General features: G+C 53.2%; 2 protein-coding genes across 3 annotated transcripts; both read right to left on the bottom strand.

Annotated features, from left to right (window-relative positions):
- Positions 1–428: 428 nt before the first annotated feature.
- Positions 429–8377, bottom strand: ERN2 (endoplasmic reticulum to nucleus signaling 2). 2 transcript variants are annotated; one of them, XM_052679762.1, is made up of 22 exons: positions 8219–8377; positions 6908–7025; positions 6631–6664; positions 6405–6477; positions 6117–6189; positions 5808–5930; positions 5380–5481; positions 4780–5041; positions 4512–4590; positions 4297–4447; positions 4098–4219; positions 3727–3906; positions 3381–3621; positions 3217–3307; positions 2813–3002; positions 2545–2644; positions 2208–2407; positions 1642–1789; positions 1420–1547; positions 1213–1336; positions 957–1024; positions 429–891 (listed from the first exon to the last, which is right to left on the bottom strand). In XM_052679762.1, exons 1-22 carry the CDS (start codon positions 8288–8290, stop codon positions 700–702), a joined length of 2871 nt encoding a protein of 956 aa, XP_052535722.1. In that variant the 5' UTR covers positions 8291–8377; the 3' UTR covers positions 429–699. The 2 variants fall into 2 exon arrangements, with proteins under 2 accessions (XP_052535722.1, XP_052535721.1); XM_052679761.1 differs by lacking the exon at positions 8219–8377 and adding an exon at positions 7558–7943.
- Positions 8378–13081: 4704 nt separating this feature from the next.
- On the bottom strand, positions 13082–18598 carry UBFD1 (ubiquitin family domain containing 1). The gene is made up of 7 exons (XM_052679764.1): positions 18553–18598; positions 18164–18400; positions 17889–18097; positions 16810–16875; positions 16513–16618; positions 14694–14776; positions 13082–13453 (listed from the first exon to the last, which is right to left on the bottom strand). Exons 1-7 carry the CDS (start codon positions 18581–18583, stop codon positions 13343–13345), a joined length of 843 nt encoding a protein of 280 aa, XP_052535724.1. The 5' UTR covers positions 18584–18598; the 3' UTR covers positions 13082–13342.
- Positions 18599–18868: the final 270 nt, after the last annotated feature.

Below are 18868 nucleotides of genomic sequence, written 5' to 3'. Positions count from 1 at the left end.
CAGTGTTCTGAAGATAAACCAGGCACAAATGCCTTGTTACCTATGTAACAAGATCACATACCACAGCAAAAAGAGGAATGGGCCTGCACAAACCCAGCTTGCTGTCTGCACTGTGCTGGGGGCCTCGAGCCTCCCCCTGGGGCTGGCAGACCCCATGCAATGAGCGAGCCAAGGCCCTGGGACAGATGCTGAGCACTGATCTGTGTGCTGTCAGCTGGGGACAAGGACCATGTCCAGGGTCAGCACTGTGCTATCAGTCCTTCTGCTCCCACCTCTGTGTTAAGCATGCAGACAGCTGCTTCCCCAGGAGGGAACGAGGCTGCTGATCTGAGGAGTGACCTGTGGGCTCCAGCAGCTGAGCTGCAGTGCTTCCAGCTGTTCTCAGGAGAACTTTTTTTTCCTTCCCTGGCTTCTTAAAATACTACATCTGCAGTAGAGAATTTTTATTCTCTGGTCTCCAGGCTCCTATGTCTGACCCTGAGGTTTTGCAAAGACAGAAGCTCCTGTGGGTTTGGCAGACCCTGCACACACCACACGGTGTCTGTGTCCTCATCTCACCCTGTCCAACGCTGTGGGGAGAAGGATGCCAGAAGGTTCTGGAGCCTCCAGGAGGATGGCTGCTGCCGAGTCCCATACAGGTGAGCCCCGAAGGTCGATGCTCGGGCACAAGGAGCGGTGCTGCAGCCACGCTGACCTTGCTCACCTCCCTGTGCCCCCCAGCTCAGAGCTGTAGTAGGGGTGGAAGAGCCGCTCGTGGGCGCAGAGCTGCATGGCGCTGTGTGTGTGCAGCAGCAGCCGGGGGAAGCGGGAGGTGAAGTACTGCACGAAGCCATCGGGGACGGAGCCCAGCGCCTCACGAACCTCAGTGGGCAGCTCATGGTAGTGGTGCTTCTGTGAGAGAAGAGGGGTGTGAGGGATGGCAGGGCAGTGCAGGCTGGGGGGCAGGCAGGACGTACCTTGTTCCTCATGGCGCGCAGCAGGTCACGCACTGAGCCGCCCTTGTAAGTGCGGAATTTGCGCAGGTCTGTGGGGAAAGCAGACGAGATGGTGAGGTGAGAGCTGAGGGCATAGCCCCACAGCCATGGGGTTCTGCTCTGCACTGCCTGCACCTCTATCTCCTCTAGCGTTTGGCTGCGGGGCCCTCTGGCACCTGGAACATTCCATAACATGCATATTCCCACATTGGCATGGCACGTGGCCAGTGCTTCTTACCCATCTGCAGTGGCAGGGAGATGTGCATCCTCCAATTTGTCCTCACCACAGCACGGCTGCCCGCTTCCAGAGCTGTCACCAGGGCCCCCTCGGCCGGCTCCTTCTCCACACGGTCGCTGACGTCCTGCACCATGCAATGGGGATGTGTAGGTGAGATTAGAGGAAGAAATTCATTGCCCACACTGTAATGCAGTGCCCAGCGCACACCTGAAAGAACTGCAGCTGCTTCTCTGCGCTCCAGAAGAAGGGGTGCATGAGGACAGCAGGGGCTGAGGGGCGCTTCTGTGGTTCACTGCTGAGCATGGATGTGATCAGTTCCCTGGCCACAACCTTGTCTGGTGCACGGAACAGAACAAAGCGGTGGTGGCACGAGGACAGGCAGAGGGCTCAGAGCAGGGCAGGCACTGCATGTACCCACTGCAGCCTCACCATGCACATCCTCCTGCAGGCAGGGCAGCTGGCAGGCACCTGCCAGGATGTTGGCCTGGCGCCGCAGGCTGTCCCCAAAGGGGTGCTGCCCTCCTGACACTACGTAGTAGAAAACACAGCCAGCAGAGAAGATGTCCACTGCGCATGTCTGCAAGACACAGGCAGGAGATGGACCCCTCACAGCCCATGACAGCTGCAGCCATGCCAGACAAACACAGCAGAGCAGTTGCTGCCCTCAGCACCCACATGAACTGACCCAAGCACAAGGCTCACTGGGACAAGCAGATGTACAACCTCCACCTGCTCCATGTTTGCCAAAGCAGAGCCAAGAAGCAGAGGGATGAAGCAGCATTCCTGCTCCATGAGTCTCTGCCATTGCGTTGGGAAGGAGCGATGCAGCAGAAAAGCTGCCTGAGGGAGCCCTAACACTGAGCACTGCTGTTCTGGGGCTGCATTTTGCTCCCACAGCTCTGGTCTGAATCGTGCGTTTCAGCAGCACACTGCAAGCAAGAGGAGGCAGCAGGGGAAAGCTGGTGAGCGCTAAGCAGGACACATGGCTCACTGACAGGGTTCTCCTTTGGTGCCTCCTGCAGCACCTCGGGTGCGATCCAGCCCTCAGTGCCGGGGATGCCAGAGCGCAGGCTGAAGCTGTGCCGCCCGCCCTGCAGCTTCTTGCACAGCCCAAAGTCAGAGATGACAGCTCGGATCTGTCCGTGGCTGTTGGGGACGGAGATGAGGATGTTGCAGGGCTTCAGGTCACGATGAACTGCAAGAGGCGGGTTGCAGCATTACCCGCAGGTGGTGCTGCAGCTGCAGGGCTGAGTCAGGGGATGCTGCTGTGATGGCTGAGAACAGGACACTGTGCCCTGATGGATGCCATCCACAGGGATGACGCTGCCTCACCGATGCTGAGCGAGTGCAGGTGAGCCAGCCCTGACATGGTCTGGTGCAGGACAGACACCGGGTCCAGGCTGCGCCGATCAAAACTGGGGCTCTCCACATACTGCAACCAGAGAGGCAGAGAGGTGAGCTGGGGCTGGTACTGAAGCAAACAGGGCACAGCTGGAGAGGAGGAATGTCAGGTGTGTGAGCTCATAGGGAGTCCATTCGCCCAAGGCTTGCCATGCTCAGGGTGATTGCAGCACACGGCATAGCGGGACTGCATGCTCACCTCCTGCAGCGTGGCAGAGCAGAGCTCAATAGCGATGTAGTGAAACTGCCTGTCCTTCTCAGTGCAGAAGTAGCGCACGACATGTGGGTGCTCGTCTGACTCCTGCAGCAGCCGCACCTCACGGTCCACAAGGTGGAAGCACTCGGGCAGAAGGCGCTTCACAGCCACATTCCGGCCTTCAAACTGCCCCCTGTGTGCAGATGGAGAGAGATAGCCGGGCACCAGGCAATGCCACAAACCCCCCAGCACGGGAGGGATGCCCAGAGCTGTACACCAGAGGATCAGCTCAGTTTTTCTGTAGGAAAATCACACCCTTCACTGTGCTGGAGGCTCTGGGCTGACATGTAGGCAGGGGCCATCTGCCCACAGTGACAGCAGAAAGGCTCCCAGTGCCACAAACCCACCTGAAGACGAAGGTCCCTCCCGCTCCATGGCCCAGCACATCCTTGGGGTTAAAGGAAACCTTCCCAACGACAACCACATCAGGCTCCACTTCTGCAGAGAAATGCAGACACCCTGCAGCCTTCCAGCATTACTCCTCCATGAAGGACATTGGTTCAGTACCTACCTGCAGACACTGCTGGCTTCGTGCTCACTGTCCCATTCACCAGCTCCATGGGGGCACAGGGATCAGAACTTGGCTGCAGCCCAGGTGCACTTCCCCTGCTTCCTGCTGGCTGTTTGGGTGCTGCAGGGATGCCGTCACCGGAACTGTGATGTGGGAGCAGCATCTCCTGCTGCTGCTGCTGCAAGAGCTGAATCTGCTTCTCCAGTTGCTGCTGCTGCACCTCGTGCTGCTTCTGCAGCTTCTGAAGCACAAAGGAGGAATCCTCTCAGCTGCTGCCAGAGCCCATGTCCTTAGCATACCTGTGGCTCCTAGCTCTGTGAGGCGGAATCAGTAGCAGCCCACGCACCATGACGAGGAGCAGCAGGACCCCACCGCCCAGCAGCGCTGTGCCGACAGCAGCCAGCAGCAGGTCCCAATCACCAGAATCTGGGTACACCTCTGTTTGCTCTCTATGGCCAGGCTCAGGTGGGATGTGCCCCTCGCTGCCCCGCAGAGCCAGCTCCTCCACACTGCTGGGGGCCAGGAACTGCAGGAGAGGGGATACTGGGTTACAACAGGACCCACGGCTCCTTCTCCTCCCAGCTATTCCCTAAGCTGAGAAACCCACAGGCCCCCCTGACACCACCCCATGCACTGGGACACCATGCAACCTATGCAATCTCTCATGGCCTGAGGTGCCCTCAGCACAGCAGTGATACACAGTGCTTTGCCACTCACATCATCAAACACAGTCCTGGCAGGAGAGCTGCGGGGAATGATGGTTTCTGTTGCCTTCCTCAGATTCTCAGGGAAAGCTCTGAGCATGGTGGTGTGCACCACGGGAGGCAGCTCATGGTGCCCTGGGGTGGGGGAAAGCAGAGCTGAGAGCTGTAGCTGCACAGCAAGGCAACTCCCACGACTGTGCACAGCCACATACCTATCAACAGCCACTGGTTGTGCAGTGCGGTGATGCTGCCCTGTGGGTACTTGACATCGGTGCTGGGGGTGATCTCACACTCTCCTGACTCTCTCATGGTCACGTCATCTGTGGTGGGGCCATCAATCCTGGCCAGCGTGATGCCCTGTGGCTGCAAGATGGGGCAATGGAGATGAGGTGCACACGCAGCACGGCACAGGCATTCAGATACTCACCACCAGTGCTACACTGCTGTGCACCAGGGAGGTCAGGGCATAGAAGCTGGCTGCGTGCTTCCCCACGTATAGCGCTGGCCTGCAATGCGGGTGCAGCATCAGCTCAGTGGGACAGGCAGGCATGAGAACCCCAGTGCCACTGGTTGTCAGTGCTGTGACCCTCTGGCATCCCGTGTCCCTCAAGGTGGTGGCAGCTGTGACAGTGCTTCGCTCACACTAAGCCACCACCCAGAGCCGCCCCAGCAGGTCCTCACGCCGCGTCACCTACAGCAACTGGGTCTTGGTGGCCGTGAAGTCCTTCATGCTCTGGTGGCCCCAGCGGGCGAGGTGGATGTCCTGCGAATGGAAGGTCAGGTAGCGCAGTGTCTCCATGGCCAGGTTGAGGTGGGGGACACGCCGCAGGCTGTCCTGGTGCCACACATAGATGCCAACCACAGGTGAGTCATAGTTCTGTGCCCACAGCACCTCGCCGCTCTCCTTGTCCAGCGTCACCACCAGCCCGTCCCCGCTGGAGGCAAAGTGAGACATTTCTGGATAGACACAGAGGGGGAGGCAATGTAGAGGTGCTGCCTGTGTGGCTGCATCCCCCTGCCTGTGCCAAGCACTGTGGACTTGGGTGACCCAATGCATCCCACAGCTCCACAAGTGTCCTGCAAGGCACAGCAATGGGCTGAGGGAACTGTCTTTGCCAGAGAAACACGTTTCTCTGTCCCAGAGCCATGGCTCCATCTCTGCCAGGCAGGTGAACCCTAGCACAACACAGCACAGCATGGACAGCAACCGCATTCCCCAGCAGCCATGGCAGCTCAGATCTCAGCTGCAGCAGCACCACGGCACAGCCAGTGTGGGCAGGGCTGGTGACACTCACTGTAGGGGTAGGACTCCTCGTAGAGCGGTGCCGAGTAGTCAGAGTAGGTGGCATTCCAGCGCAGCTCCCTCGTCTTGGTGTCGTACATGGTGATGACATACTCTGGGGTGAGAGCAGAGCAGCACAGTCACTGTGTGCCATGGGGACGATGCCTTGAATGTGGAAGGGAAATGCTGACACCCCGGGAACTGCCAGCATGAAGACAGTGCCAGCCCCAGCACACTGGTAGCGTTGAGCCCAACATCACAGTGTGCTGCTGGAGAAAACCAGACTCTCCACTCTTTTGCCACTTCCAAAGGGACAGCAGAGCCTTGCTGCTGGCAGCAGTCACACAGATCACTCTGGATGGCAGCAGCCCCCATGGAGGCAGTGGGACAGCCCAGCAACCGGTGGGACCCGCAGGGTGAGGGAGGGGAGGACAGCCTTACGTGTGCGGCCGATGTAGAGCAGTGGGCTGGAGGGACACACCCCATCCCAGGCCTCTGTTGAGAGCGTGGTCTGCTTCTCCCCTGACTTGGGGTCCACAATGAACCAGGTGTCCTGCTTCTTCCCTGCCAATGAGAGCACACTTTGCCCTACAGCTCTGCAGCGCTGCTCTCCCTCTCAGCAGCAGCCTCCTCCCCACCTCTCCCAGCCCACAGCCACACATCCCTGAGCTCCCCCCACTCCCTCCCTGCAGTTCCACACTCACACATCAGGCACTTTTCCCAGCAGCAGTGCTGTCCAAGCTCCCGTACCTGTGTAGAGCACCCCGTCCGAGCTGCGGCACGGTGATGACTGGACCAGCTCTGGGATGGTGAATGGCAGCTTCTACAACACAGAGAGCGTGTGGCCTCAATGCCACAGCCAGCCCAAGCTGCAGCCTCCCTGCACCCAGAGCTGGGCTGGGATGCTCCCAGAAAGCACAGCCCAGCACAGCTGTGCCATCCCACGCCACACAACCAATACATCATGGTGTCAAGGACCAGCAGCTGCCACAGCCCAGGGAAGCAGAGGGGACAGGTCAGCCGCAGCCCCCCACTCACCATCAGGCCTTCTTTTTTCTTCCCTCCCAGGATGTATAGGCTGCCATCATTGGGGTCTGGCAGAAACGCTGGTCTGAAAAGTGGGAGAACAACATGTGAACTGCACCCAACCTCTGGGAACACATCAATGGCTGAGCAGGTGATGCAGTAAGAAAACTCCTCCAGCAGTCGTCCTGGACGGTTCCTTCCTGCCTAACAGCCTGTCTGGCAGGACAGCAATACTCACTCTGTGACATAGACCGGCACCTGCAGAATGGGATCTGAAAAAGAGAGTGAAACACCACGTCAGCAGCCTCACCCCTCGCAGGGGACAGCGTGGCAGTGTTTACACACAGCCATGTGCTGGCATGCTTAGGGCAGACCTATTTGCATGTCAGACCCAGAATAGTCACAGCCAGCAGCACAGCCAATGCTCTCTGCCAGCAGCCATGCAGGAACAGAGATGTGCCCGGCAGCCCTGGGGTGTGCACAGAGCTGTGGGTGAGCCCTGGGCTGCCACTCACCGTCCTTCAGGGTCCACCTGACATCGCCGGTGCTCTTACTGACTGCATGGAGGTTTCCATCCAGCGTTGATATGAAGAGCAGAGTTTCTGGGACAGTCACTGCGCTATCTTTGAGGCACTGTGGGCAGAAATTGGGGCCTCAGGGCACGGATGGACTGAGGATGAGCCTGGTGCTGTGCCACCCAACAGCACTGTGCCACCTTGTAGAACCTGTGCCATCCAATAGCACTGTGCTGTGTGGATCTCAGCAGCAGGAGAGCAAGCTGCAGAGAAGCAGACCGAGGCCCTCCCTGCTCCCAGGTGAAGAAAACCTTTTGTGCCGAGCACAGCACACCCAGCCATCAGGTCTGCGATATGGAATGGCAGAGGATGACATCTGCTAAGAGGTGCTGTGCTTTATGAATGGGTGGCAGAAGTGCCAAACCGCTGGTGCTCTGGGGCATACTGTGCCTGCAGGGCTGGCTGTGGGGTGACTGCCCTGCTGTCACCACGGCCCCTCCCGAAGTTGATACATGCAGCCCGGCCACCAGCTCCTTCCAGAAGCAAACTTGTTGGGCGAGTTTTAATGCCAGAAGTGCAACTAATGGTGCAGGCTCTCACAGCCGTGCGCTTCAGCTGCCTTTATGATAAAGGACCAATTGCAAACCTACTGTGAAGAAGGGAACTGCTGTTTCCGTGTGCCGTGTCCACATTCGCAAACGCCAGCTCACCGCCGCGCTCACCCTCTGGCCTCGCCCCATCGGCAAACAGGATGGGGACGGGAGCGACGCGGCACAGGAAGCTCGGGGACAGCACCTGCTGCCCGACTGCACACCGACGCTCGGTGCACGGGACCCCGGCTGCTCATCCCACCGCTGCACCGGCTCTGACCCGCAGCTCACCACGTCCTCGGCCGTGAACCAAACACAGGGCTCAGCCTGAGGACCCGGCCAGGCTAAAGAGCAGGACCCAGCGCAACTCCTGGCCGCGGAGCTGCTGGGTGCCCGTCCGCAGCACACAGCGGCGGTCGCAGAGGGGCCGACAGATGCGTCATCCCCGGGGACCTCCCGCAGAAATCCATCCCGGTGGCGCGGCACTGAGGGCCGTCGGGGGGTCCGGAACCGACACCTCCGCCCCAGCAGAGCCGCGGATGTCACTGCCGCAGCCTCCCTCCGTCCCTCCGACCTTCCCTCGGCCCCCGCAGCTCCGTCCCTCTTTTCTCCTTCTAGCACCCTCCGCTCCCGCACTCGGCCGTCCCACGGCAGCTTTCCGCGCACCCCTCAGCGCCGCTCGCGGAACCACGCGCCCCGCTCAGCCCCGCTCACCCCGTACCTGCGCGGGCGGCGCGCGGAGCAGCACGAGGAGCAGCAGCAGCTCGGAGAACAGCGCGGCGGGGCCGCTCATGGCCCGGGCATGCCGGGGGCACAGCGCGGGGCCGGGCGGGGCCACGCTATCGCCCGAGAGGCGGCGGGGCCGGGCCGGAACCAGGACGCGGTTTCCTCCCCGCCGCCCCCTCCCGGCCCGGGGCGGCCGTACGGGGACGGGGCGGGGGGTGGGCGGTCCGGGCAGCGCCTCCGGGAGCTGCGCCGCGCCGTGCCGATACGCTGGGCTGCCTCTCCTGCGGCAGCGCCGGGGATCTGATGCGCAAAGACACGCTGGAGGGGAAGGGGAGCGCGCGCAGATCCCCCCTCCCGACCCTGCAGATTATGACATTGCCTCTTATGATTTACAGCGCGCCTCGATATCGCGCTGAAGGGACGTTACTCCATCTGACGCACGTATGTTATCATCTGCGTTGAACTTCATTGCGGCAATAACGCTGTAAGTTTATCTCATCCCATTCTTCCTCCTCTCGCTCGACAGAGAGGGGGGAGAAGTTTCTAAAGCCAGTAACAAACACGGGACAGCACATGCTAAGCTTTGAGAGTCAGGGCTGTAGGGGCATCTGCTTTTTGGGGGCTGACCCTGCCCATATAAGGATACTGGCTGGGCACACTCAGCACAATACGGGCATCCTATGAACTAAACCAAGGCTGTAGCCTACGGTTGAACAGGGAGCGAAGGAAGTACCGCCTATAACCCACCTCCTTTTGTAATTAGCAACGTAAAGCACCGAGCTGAAATAACCGCTCCCAGAGAGCAACGCTGATGGCATCAGGATCAGCCCCGGTGCAGGGGCTCCCAGCTGTGACACCCACAGGCACACACCAGGCCCCAGCCATGAGCTGCAGTTGGTGTGTGCAGAATGCCCAAAGACTTCAACACAGCCAGACTTCATTATCAAACTTTAATTCATAAGACTAATTAATCTTACAGAATAAAACAATAGGATAACCAGTCAAGGTTACACTTAAAAAATCCAGCAGTGCAAATCTAAGACTAAATATGTCATCTCCCGCTCCCCAGAAATAGGCAATAGATTATTTAAAAATACCATTAAACATGGTACTTACATATTCCATTTAAAATAAATCTGCAGTGGACACAAACATCGAAGATCTTTTTGTTTTTAAAACAAGAATTGCTCAGAACATGGATAAGACATCGTGAACCTTCGTGAGTGCAGAGAGCAAATCCGTGGCTGAAGGCAACAGGGGGACGTGGCACAGAATGAAAACAGTTTGATTGGGAAATAAGGTTACAGAGGGAAAGAGAAAGCCAACAAGGGAAGGGAGGCCTGAAAGCAAACTTTGCTGCGTGGGGTTGGCACAGTGCTGGGTGGGAACGCTGTGCTGGAGGGGCATGGGCAGCCACAGAGCATGGACAGCGGGCACAGAGCACTGGGGCTGACATGGCACCTTGTGTGTGTGAGATGTGTGTGTGCCAGATGTGTGAACAGCTCGTCTGGGTCATGGAACTCATCTCCCCTACTCTCTTTTATGATTTTAGTCACCTGTTTTCTCATCAGACTCTATCACTAACAGAAATTACTTATTTACTTTAAACTTGATATGAAAAATGCGTAAATAATGCAGCACTCTCATGCAGGATACATTCTGTCATCGGACCCAAACAAAGTTTAAATGATATCTTTTAAAAACCCAGATGAAAAACGAATCCAGGAATCGTTCATGCTCGGGATGCAAAGTGGCTGCAGAAGGAATGCTGTGCTCTGAACAAGGAGAGGAGAGGGACCCTGGCAGCAGGCAGGGGATGTGGGAACAGCACTGGGGGAGGTGGAGCACCCCGAGTAGCAAACAGGGCTGCTGGGGGAGACAGGGCAGCAGTGGGGTGGAGATTGCAGCTGCCACTACACATTTGTGTTCTGGTTGCTTCCATCGCTGAGCAGTAAACCCGACACACCTGGTATGGTTTCCTAAGGAACCCCCAAAAACAGCTCGTGGGAAATGACACTTGTACACACAACAGGGAAACAATCTCCATAGAAAGGCATCAAATTGTTGTTTAAGTGAAGTAATTAAGCTTTTGCATAGGAATCACTGCAGCTATTACCAGAAATCTTATGGAAGAGTACACACTGGATCTCAAAGCAACCTTCATCAGCCAACTGAAAGCACTGCTTACATCTTCACATCACCTCTGACACCGTGTCTCAGCAGGGACCAAAGCTGCCTCCTGCACAGCACTGCTCCGTGCCCGCCAGCCCTGGGGAGCACCACAGCTCTCAGAGAAAACCCAGAGAAGCTTGGCACACAGCTCTGGTCAGACGGGCTGCAGCACAGCTGGGCTAAGCACACAGCATGCTCTCTTGGATGTTATTGATCAATGACAGTAACCACCTCGGAGTAATGGGCACGCAGCAGAAGATACAGAGCTCCACATCCTTCCAAAAGAGAGAGGATCTTAAAAGAAATGCTGCTAAATTCAGCAGGAATATTGGCTTCAAAGAACTCCTGAGAAACCCGCTGTAACGACCCAACAAACACCAATTAAAGCATTTCCAGTAAGCATCACTTTCCTATATTTTAAATTAAATTTTACACATAGAATAAAAGAAATTCAAGTCTTCAAATCAAATTTAAATAGAAAAGAAGCACCTAAACAGGGCCACTTTTGATCACCTTTGTTTATAATTTTTTCTTCTTCATATCTAAAGCTGCTTTGTAACCCCCCAACTTTCACACTCAGTTTGAGACAAGTTGCTGTTCCCAGCACAGGGTGGGACAGGCTGGGAAGGTGCAGGGAAGACACACTGCTGCTCTTGGTGCCCTCAGGCCATGGCAGTGGGCAGTGCCCTTGGTGCCATGTGTACTCACCATGATCCTTGCACCAAAGCCAGATCCCACGGCACCTGGGGAAGGAGCTGAGCCACAGACAAGTCCTCTTAGAGGCAAGACAGGGAAAGAACAGGGGAGGAAATAGAGTGTGAATGGATGCAGAGAGCTCCAAGCAAACCAGGCAGTGAGTGGAGCTGACAGCCAGAATAAAAGAGACAGATGAGTGCAAAGGTGAACCCAGGGGACAGAAGACACCAGCATCATTAATTACCCTCATACACCAGCTCTAACAAATGATGGAGTGCTGCAGCACATACACCTTCCACCAGAGACTGAAAGTTAAAATTAAAGCTTTAACACCTGCACTGGCAATCAGAAAGTAAGAGTGACAGAAGAACTGCTACCTCCAACCCACTGCAAGAGCCCCCGCCTGCAGCCCCCAGGGCTCCTGCATTGCTGCAGCACCACAGGCAGAGACCTCACACTATGGGAGTAACCAGAACATCACTATTTTCTACCTTGGATATGGAACACCTTTACAATTCGTACTGCATCAATGCTCTAACTGAAAGGACAAAACAAAAGCTGCTTACGTTGCTATCAAGAACCTACAGGTAAATAAGCACTCTTAACATATACCATGAAGTGAACACTTTCCCAAATCTCTCGGATAGAACAAAATACTTTGAGGAGTTTGCACCTGCTGAGTTTCAACTGGGCTATTTCAAGGCAAGTGAAAAATGGATATGGAATATAGTCAGTTCAGCTGTTCCTAAAAGGATATTTCTAAGCAAGTTTCACAAAATGCTGAGCTATTTGGATCGAGGAACATTAAGTTTACAGGGTTAAAACAACCAAAACCAAACAGCGATCTGTTAGCTGCAGATTTAACACACAACCAGACTGACTCAGTCTGACTGCACATACAATCCGGTAGGGGTGTGCACCTTGTCAGGACTGGAAGGTCCTTGCAGAAAACCTGAGATAAATGGCACGTTAATTGCTGAGATGACACCAAATACCACAAACCAATGGCACAGAACGGTATTTCAGACAGAACTGGATGCAAGAACTTACTGTAAGAACTTACTGTAAACTTGAGCCAAAGAAAAGCTGGAAGGTAACTGAAATTTCAGAAGGTCAGTTGCTGGACAGATACAGATCCCCCTGGTCTGGCAGGGTTCACTGAAGAAGATACTCATACGCTTTCAGATTTGGATCACAAAAGGCTACTGCAGTTATTTACGATGCAAAATGGTATCAGAACTTCCCTCTCCCATCTCTGTCCTCCTCCCCAACACACACAGGGGAAGGAAAGCCCATCAGGTTTGCCTCTTTTGCAAGACCTGCATTACTGCTTCACACACAGCAGCACGGTCACAGAGCCCGGAGCTTTCTGTAGGTTTGTTTTCCAGTCAGACAGGAAAGCATCGTCACAACAGCTGCAATGTGACCCAGGGCTGCAGTGTGCACAGAGCTCCAAAACGCAGCACTCCGGGCACAAGTGGAGCAGAGAGGGAAACAACGGTGGCACAAAGCAGGACAGTGAGCAGCACCGGCTCACAGTGCTTACAGAACATCCACAGCCGTGTTCCTCTGCTCCAAACGTGCCACGGAGTATCAACAAACAGCTTCCAGCACTGGGAGAGAGGGGGAAATTGAACAAAACCAAAAAAAAAGGGTGGGCATCTTTGGGTTTAACAAATAAATGCAGAGTTTTGCCACCAAAGATTCAAACCCGAAAGAAAAGGGCCAGCAGAATATGGCTTGCTGAACATCCATTTTGCATACTGTTACACTGCTTCAAGTTTATTTCTAAAAATAAACTGGTTCTGAAATTCTCAGTCACAACCAAGTCACTAAATTAAGTCTAATGCTCGTAACTGAAAGATTATGAAAATAGCTGTTTTTGTTCAAACCATGTAAAAAAAGCCTCAGTAATACATTGTAATAGTTTCTTTTTAAAACTAAATTGGAAGATCAACTCTCAGCAGATTTAAGTGTATTACACACAATATTTTGTGAATTAGAATTTATTGATTTCCACTGCATTTTGCTTTAAATACGGTTGAAGCTGACTGCAGAAAAGGGATGGTGAAAATTTTAAGTTAAAAGTAAACTAATGGTGAAAGAACATCACCTCTGGCTTCCATCAATGCCTCTTTTATCATATTTTATTAATAAGTTCCAGGACTGTCACATCCAGGCATGCTGGAGGCCTCTCCCAGCAGTGTCCTTAGCTTTGTGTCATTTTCCTGTGCCAGAGGTGAGCGTGCTTTCAAAAATACTGCCATTTTCCCAGCACCGTGTCTTTGATTGCATCAACATATTGATTTGGTACCCAATAGACCCAGTAGTAAGACGCTTCTGTTGGGCCCAGCTGAAATGCCTGCAAAGTCAAGAACAACAACATTTACAAACGGGAAACAGAACAGCTGATAGCAGACAGAGAGGACGCACGTTTATCCCCTGCACAATCACACAAGCCTGCTACACCAGGGCCTCCTCCAAACACCTCTGTGCACTACATGCATTTCATACGAAATTAAAGGAAGCGGCCCTCTGTGAAGCAGCTGCAAAGTAGGCAGCGATGAGCTCTTTCCTTTTAAGAGACTCTCGCTGCAGCAAAATCTCTCAGCCAGTTTCAAGGCCGTGAGGAATTTACTCTGGAAGACAGAACGTACTGTGTGACCCAAGGATAAGTCTGTACAGCAACTACTGGAATGCAGAATGCGCAGAGCTAGGAAGCTGAGCAGGAACTAATTAGGCAGTGATCATGTTTTAATTGGTGAAATCTCACAGATTAAAATAGATTTAGGTAATGTCCTGTTCTCTAGTTCTGTCAGCAGGTAGAGGAGAGGACGAGCACCATAGCATGCCGATAACCTCCACCCTTGCCTCAGAATCATTATTGTATCATCTCCAGAAGAGGACTTTTCTTTTATCAGTAATCAAAAACCAAATGTTTGAGCAAAGACTCGACCAGCTCCCTCCTGCAGATGGTACCCCTAAAAACGGGCACAGACTCATCTGAGCAACTTACTTCAACGTTAGAGGTTACTTATTGTGCTCCATAAAGCAAAACCTCAAAAGAAACCAGAGATTAAAAGAAACAGACAAAAAAAGTCCAGCAGAATCAGCACTGCTCTCCTCTTAACTGTGTTACTTTCCTGTACCCAATAGCAGTTTTTCAGAAAATCCCACGGGGAAAAATATTACAGAATCAAATCACTTTTCACTTTTAAATGTCCAGCAAGGCCTGTTTATACAAACAGAATACAGTAGAAAGCAGAAATTAAACTAGATAAAGAAAAGCCTCTCTAACATTAAGAAATCCTGAGTTAAGCTATTACAGCAGTAAAAAAAAAAAAAAAAGTGCTGTCAAAAGAGAGAGGATACTGATTTGCACTGACACTTGTGAAACCAGCCCAGATTTCCACAGAGTAGCAGACACCCAGTGTGCCAGCCCAAATATTTACACTGTGTTAGCAGACAATGTTGACATTTTGACATTCCACAACACACCAAGCTGGTACTGCTTTCAGTTTCAGCACTGCTCTATTCTGATAGCTTTACTTCTGCATATTCTGTAACTGGAATGATATTATTGAAGTGGAGACGTTACTTACCATCATGTGATAATCCTCATGTCCTTCAATAGGTTCACTCACCACATTTTTAATGGACGCCATGGGTAACTTTTCTGTTCTCTCTACATTAAAATTGATCAAAGCATTATCTCTGATGTATGAGGAAGCAGAATGTCATGCTAACTTCAAACACCACCTCCATTACTTCCAAAAACTCCACTCTTACCAGCACGGTGCTCACAGTCAGAGCCAGGCCAGGGGAGAGCAATTCAGGACTGACTATCAAGGATATACAGAACTACAAGGCTAAAGACAGCTGAGCAAAGTGAGGCTCGCTAACCCTCAGCCAGCCCCAGCTTCATCCTGAGAAAATGCTCCATGGTTGCTTTATGAGCACAGGCAAAGAAACATTTACAGGTAAACAGGGAAAGAAACAGCGAGAAGATGGCTACAATGCCTGCAGCTTGATGCCACCAGCAAGCACAAAGAACATCACTAGTGGCAGATTTCTCTCTTATGTCCCCACTCCTTTCTGAGGACTTAACCCCAAGGAAATAAACATCGTGATGTAAAGACAAAACAATCAGTTTCAGTTTTCCAGGACTGACAAATGAAAAAACCACGTTAACAGCCAGTTGTGTTCATCCTAGCCCTGATGCATGGTATGTGCCACACATTTCTCACAGCAGGAAGGAGTTCTTCCCCTAACAACAGCCAGCAATTACAGCCAGTCCCTGAAGGAAGTAAGCTGCTGCTAATTTCGGGAAGTAGGGAAACAGGTTATATTAAAGACAGTCAATTACATGAAGAATCAAGTTTCAAAGCTTAAGAAGCAGTCATCTAGAGCACTTCAGAAATACTGAACTTGAAACTGATGTACAAGGTAAGGGAAGAGTATTGATTACCTACACATTAACCACGCATTTTGAATACATTATCAATGACAAAAAAAAAACTCAGCTGCCCGACCTATAGAAGGGAAGATAGATAATCTCTGTTACTTGCTCTAAGAGATGCTACTCCAATGGGTAGCCACAGAGTTTTTAAAGCCAGAAAGTTTTCACAATCATGTTTGTTGTAGGTAGGAAAGGAGATTTCTGCTTACTTTGGAAATAATGTAGCAGCTTAATGTGCCATCCAAAGCTGATACTACAACCAATTAGGTTTCTTTACTGGCACAGTAAGCAAGCCCTTCTATTCATTACAATTACTGTCCCATCCCGGTCAAACTGAAAGTGCACAGCTTCCTTTGGAGGCAGGGGATTCTCTGAGATACTCTCAGTGCTGCATGCTATCACCACAGCACTTTCAGCTCCTCCTGGCACCACTCGAGACAGTAAACTGATTCCTCTGCACAGCAACACACGCTGCAGTTCCTGCAGTTGCACATCACTGAAACAAGACACCCCCCTAATTTTTGTTGGGAGGACAGATAACGACAAATATGCCAACACTCCTACTCTTATTCCCAGTTCTATGAATCTGCAGAGTCTCAGCCTAATCATCGGGCCTCTATGAGATGCTGGCATTGAACCAATGTTTATGCAGTGCTTTTGAGATACATGAGAAATGCCAAATATTGTAATTCACGTTTGGATCTACGAGTAGCAGACTGGAACACGCACCTACTGGCACCACTAAGCTCAAGCTTTTCAAGAACAGAAATAACGCATCAGCTAATGTCCAACGATCTGAGAGAATGGCATTTGAGAAACAGCAGCAGAGTTTAGTTTTGAAGGAACGAGACAATATTATCTCTTAAACACAACGCAGTCACGCCAGAAGATATTTCTCATTCCCACAGTTTTCTTATACTCCAATTACCAATTAACCACCTCAGAGTTTTAGCATTTCTCACCTTTTGTACCAATCCATAGCTGGTCTTGCTCGAGCTTAAAGGTCAATCTTACTTTCCCCCCTGATTTGTTGTACATGCCAGATAATGGCACAGCAGGTAGGTGCTCCTACAACAAAGACAACGTGGTAAGTCACAGGGAAAGAGGAACAGGAAAAGCTGCATCTTCTTACTTTCTGAAGCATAAGAACGATCCAATTTAGCAGTTTTGTTCCCAAACAGAAAGGAAAGCTAAAACCAGCACAGTTGGTCTCAAACCAACTCTGATTGTGACAATGCCCCAGGTGCCCACTCACCTACCTGAACACCTTTAATGGAAGGCATCACATCGTCAGGTTTTCCTTTATCCAATACTTTTCTGTGTTGCTACAATGTAAAAACAGAAATGAGAATTTACAGAAACACAACAGAGTTTCTCAATTTACTTCCAACACACCCTGAATCCAACAGATCCCAATAGCACTAGGAGACAGTTAAAGACTATCCATAGTCATTTATCACGCAGGAAACAGTTAATTTTCAAAGTTAACCGAGCACTCCCTATAATAGCCTGAATAAATTACAGAGATGAATAAAATCCCAATATAATGCATATAAGGGTATGCATCCTTTGCAGGATGCACAAATACATAAATATATACACATAAAAAGAATACAAGTTGCACTTTGAAAAGTACATGCTGAGTCACATGGTTGGCACTGGGCAAGACAGTTTTTAACAGTCAGGGGTTATATTCAGTGAATGGCAGAAAGTCCTCTAGATCTGACAGTGCAGCATACCGCAACACAGCACCAAACAGGAAGATTAGAGCAGTAGTAACCAAGAAAACCATGCTCAGAGCTCATAAGTTGCTGAGTACCTTTAAGCAATGATGGAACTTACAGTGAACGTGAACTATGATAAATTATAGAAAAACAAAAGCACGTCTCATAAAGATTGCAGATCAATGGTGTACATTTTAAGTCTTTAATCTAGTTCATCTGAGGGAGGTCGCTGACACCGTGAGCTGAAAATCCTCCTCCAGCCCACAGCACTGCAGTGCAGCCACAGAACGGTACTACACGAGGGAGTCCCAGGTGTGAGGGGGATGCTCAGCAGCCAAGCTGCCTTCAGCACGGAGGGAACTGCCCCCACACCTACTTTAAAGACACTTCTTAGAAATCCAGTTGTTTTACACCAACAAAAACTAGTTAGCTGTGAGATATAATTAACATTGGCTTTGCTTATGCTAACAACACGAAACGCTTCCACTGCTTACAGCCCCGGAGGGACCACACAGCCCCGCCAGGCCTCCCCACAACCGGGGGGCACACAGCACGGCACAAGCAGCACACGGTCCCACCCACCCCATCCCCAAAGGCTTCCAGGACCCCGGCACCTTCTGCCTGCAGAGCGGCTCCTTCTTGCTCTCCTCCACCTTCCCCTCTTGCTGCGCAGCATCCTTGGGCGTGTTGACAGCCAGCACGTCGTTGATGGTGGAGCCCACCACCATGATCTTGGCACCGTTGGTGACTTTGATCTCTCGCAGCGTTTTCTCCTCGGGCAGCAGCCCCTTGAACATCACTTTCTGCATGGCGGGCGGCAGGCCTGAGGGGAACGAGGACCGGTCAGGGGGCAGCGGCCGGGACGGGGCCTGGGGGCCGCCCCACGCACCTGTCAGCGAGTGGATCTTCTGCTTCAGGTCGGCGCCCGTGCTGTCCAGGCGGAACTTCACGTCGTACTTGTTCTTGTTCCAGATCACCCGCAGCTCCACCAGCTCCTGCCCGCTCTCCGTGTCGCTGCCGTTGCTGACGGCGCCAGCCGGCCCGGCCAGGCACCCCTCGCCCCGCGGCGAGCCGCCCTCCCCGCCGCAGCCCGGCGCCTCGGCCTCCATGCCCGGCTCCGCGGCACCTGCGGGGAGCGAAGGGGAAGAGCCCGGCCCCGCGGAGCCGCCCGGCTCCGACCCTCGGCGTTCCGCCTACCGCGGCCGGCCCCGCCCCGCGCCGAGCCGGCCCCGCCCCGCCGGCCCCGGCCCCGAGTCGTCCCGGGCCGCTCGCTCCTACCTTCGGCGGCGGCGGATGAGATAGCGGCCATGATGATTGTGTACAATCTGCCGCGGGGGGCGCCGGGAAACGCCGCCGCTGCGTGCTGGGCCGCGCCGGCCCCCGTAGCGCCGGCCCCCGTAGCCCCGCCCACTGCCCCGCCCACTGCCCCGCCCACTGCCCCGCCCACTGCCCCGCCCACTGCCCCGCCCACTGCCCCGCCCACTGCCCCGCCCACTGCCCCGCCCGCCAGTCGCCGCTCTGCCCTCGGCCCCGCCCGCCAATCGGATCTCCTCCTTCAATCTCGCCCCCGGGTAGCCTTCTCCCGGCTTTAAGG

Source organism: Tympanuchus pallidicinctus, unplaced genomic scaffold (assembly GCF_026119805.1).
Source record: "Tympanuchus pallidicinctus isolate F22 unplaced genomic scaffold, pur_lepc_1.0 scaffold18, whole genome shotgun sequence".
NCBI lineage: Eukaryota > Metazoa > Chordata > Aves > Galliformes > Phasianidae > Tympanuchus > Tympanuchus pallidicinctus.
The sequence above is the reverse complement of the archived record's forward strand: the minus strand, read 5'-3'. Positions and strand labels throughout refer to the sequence as shown.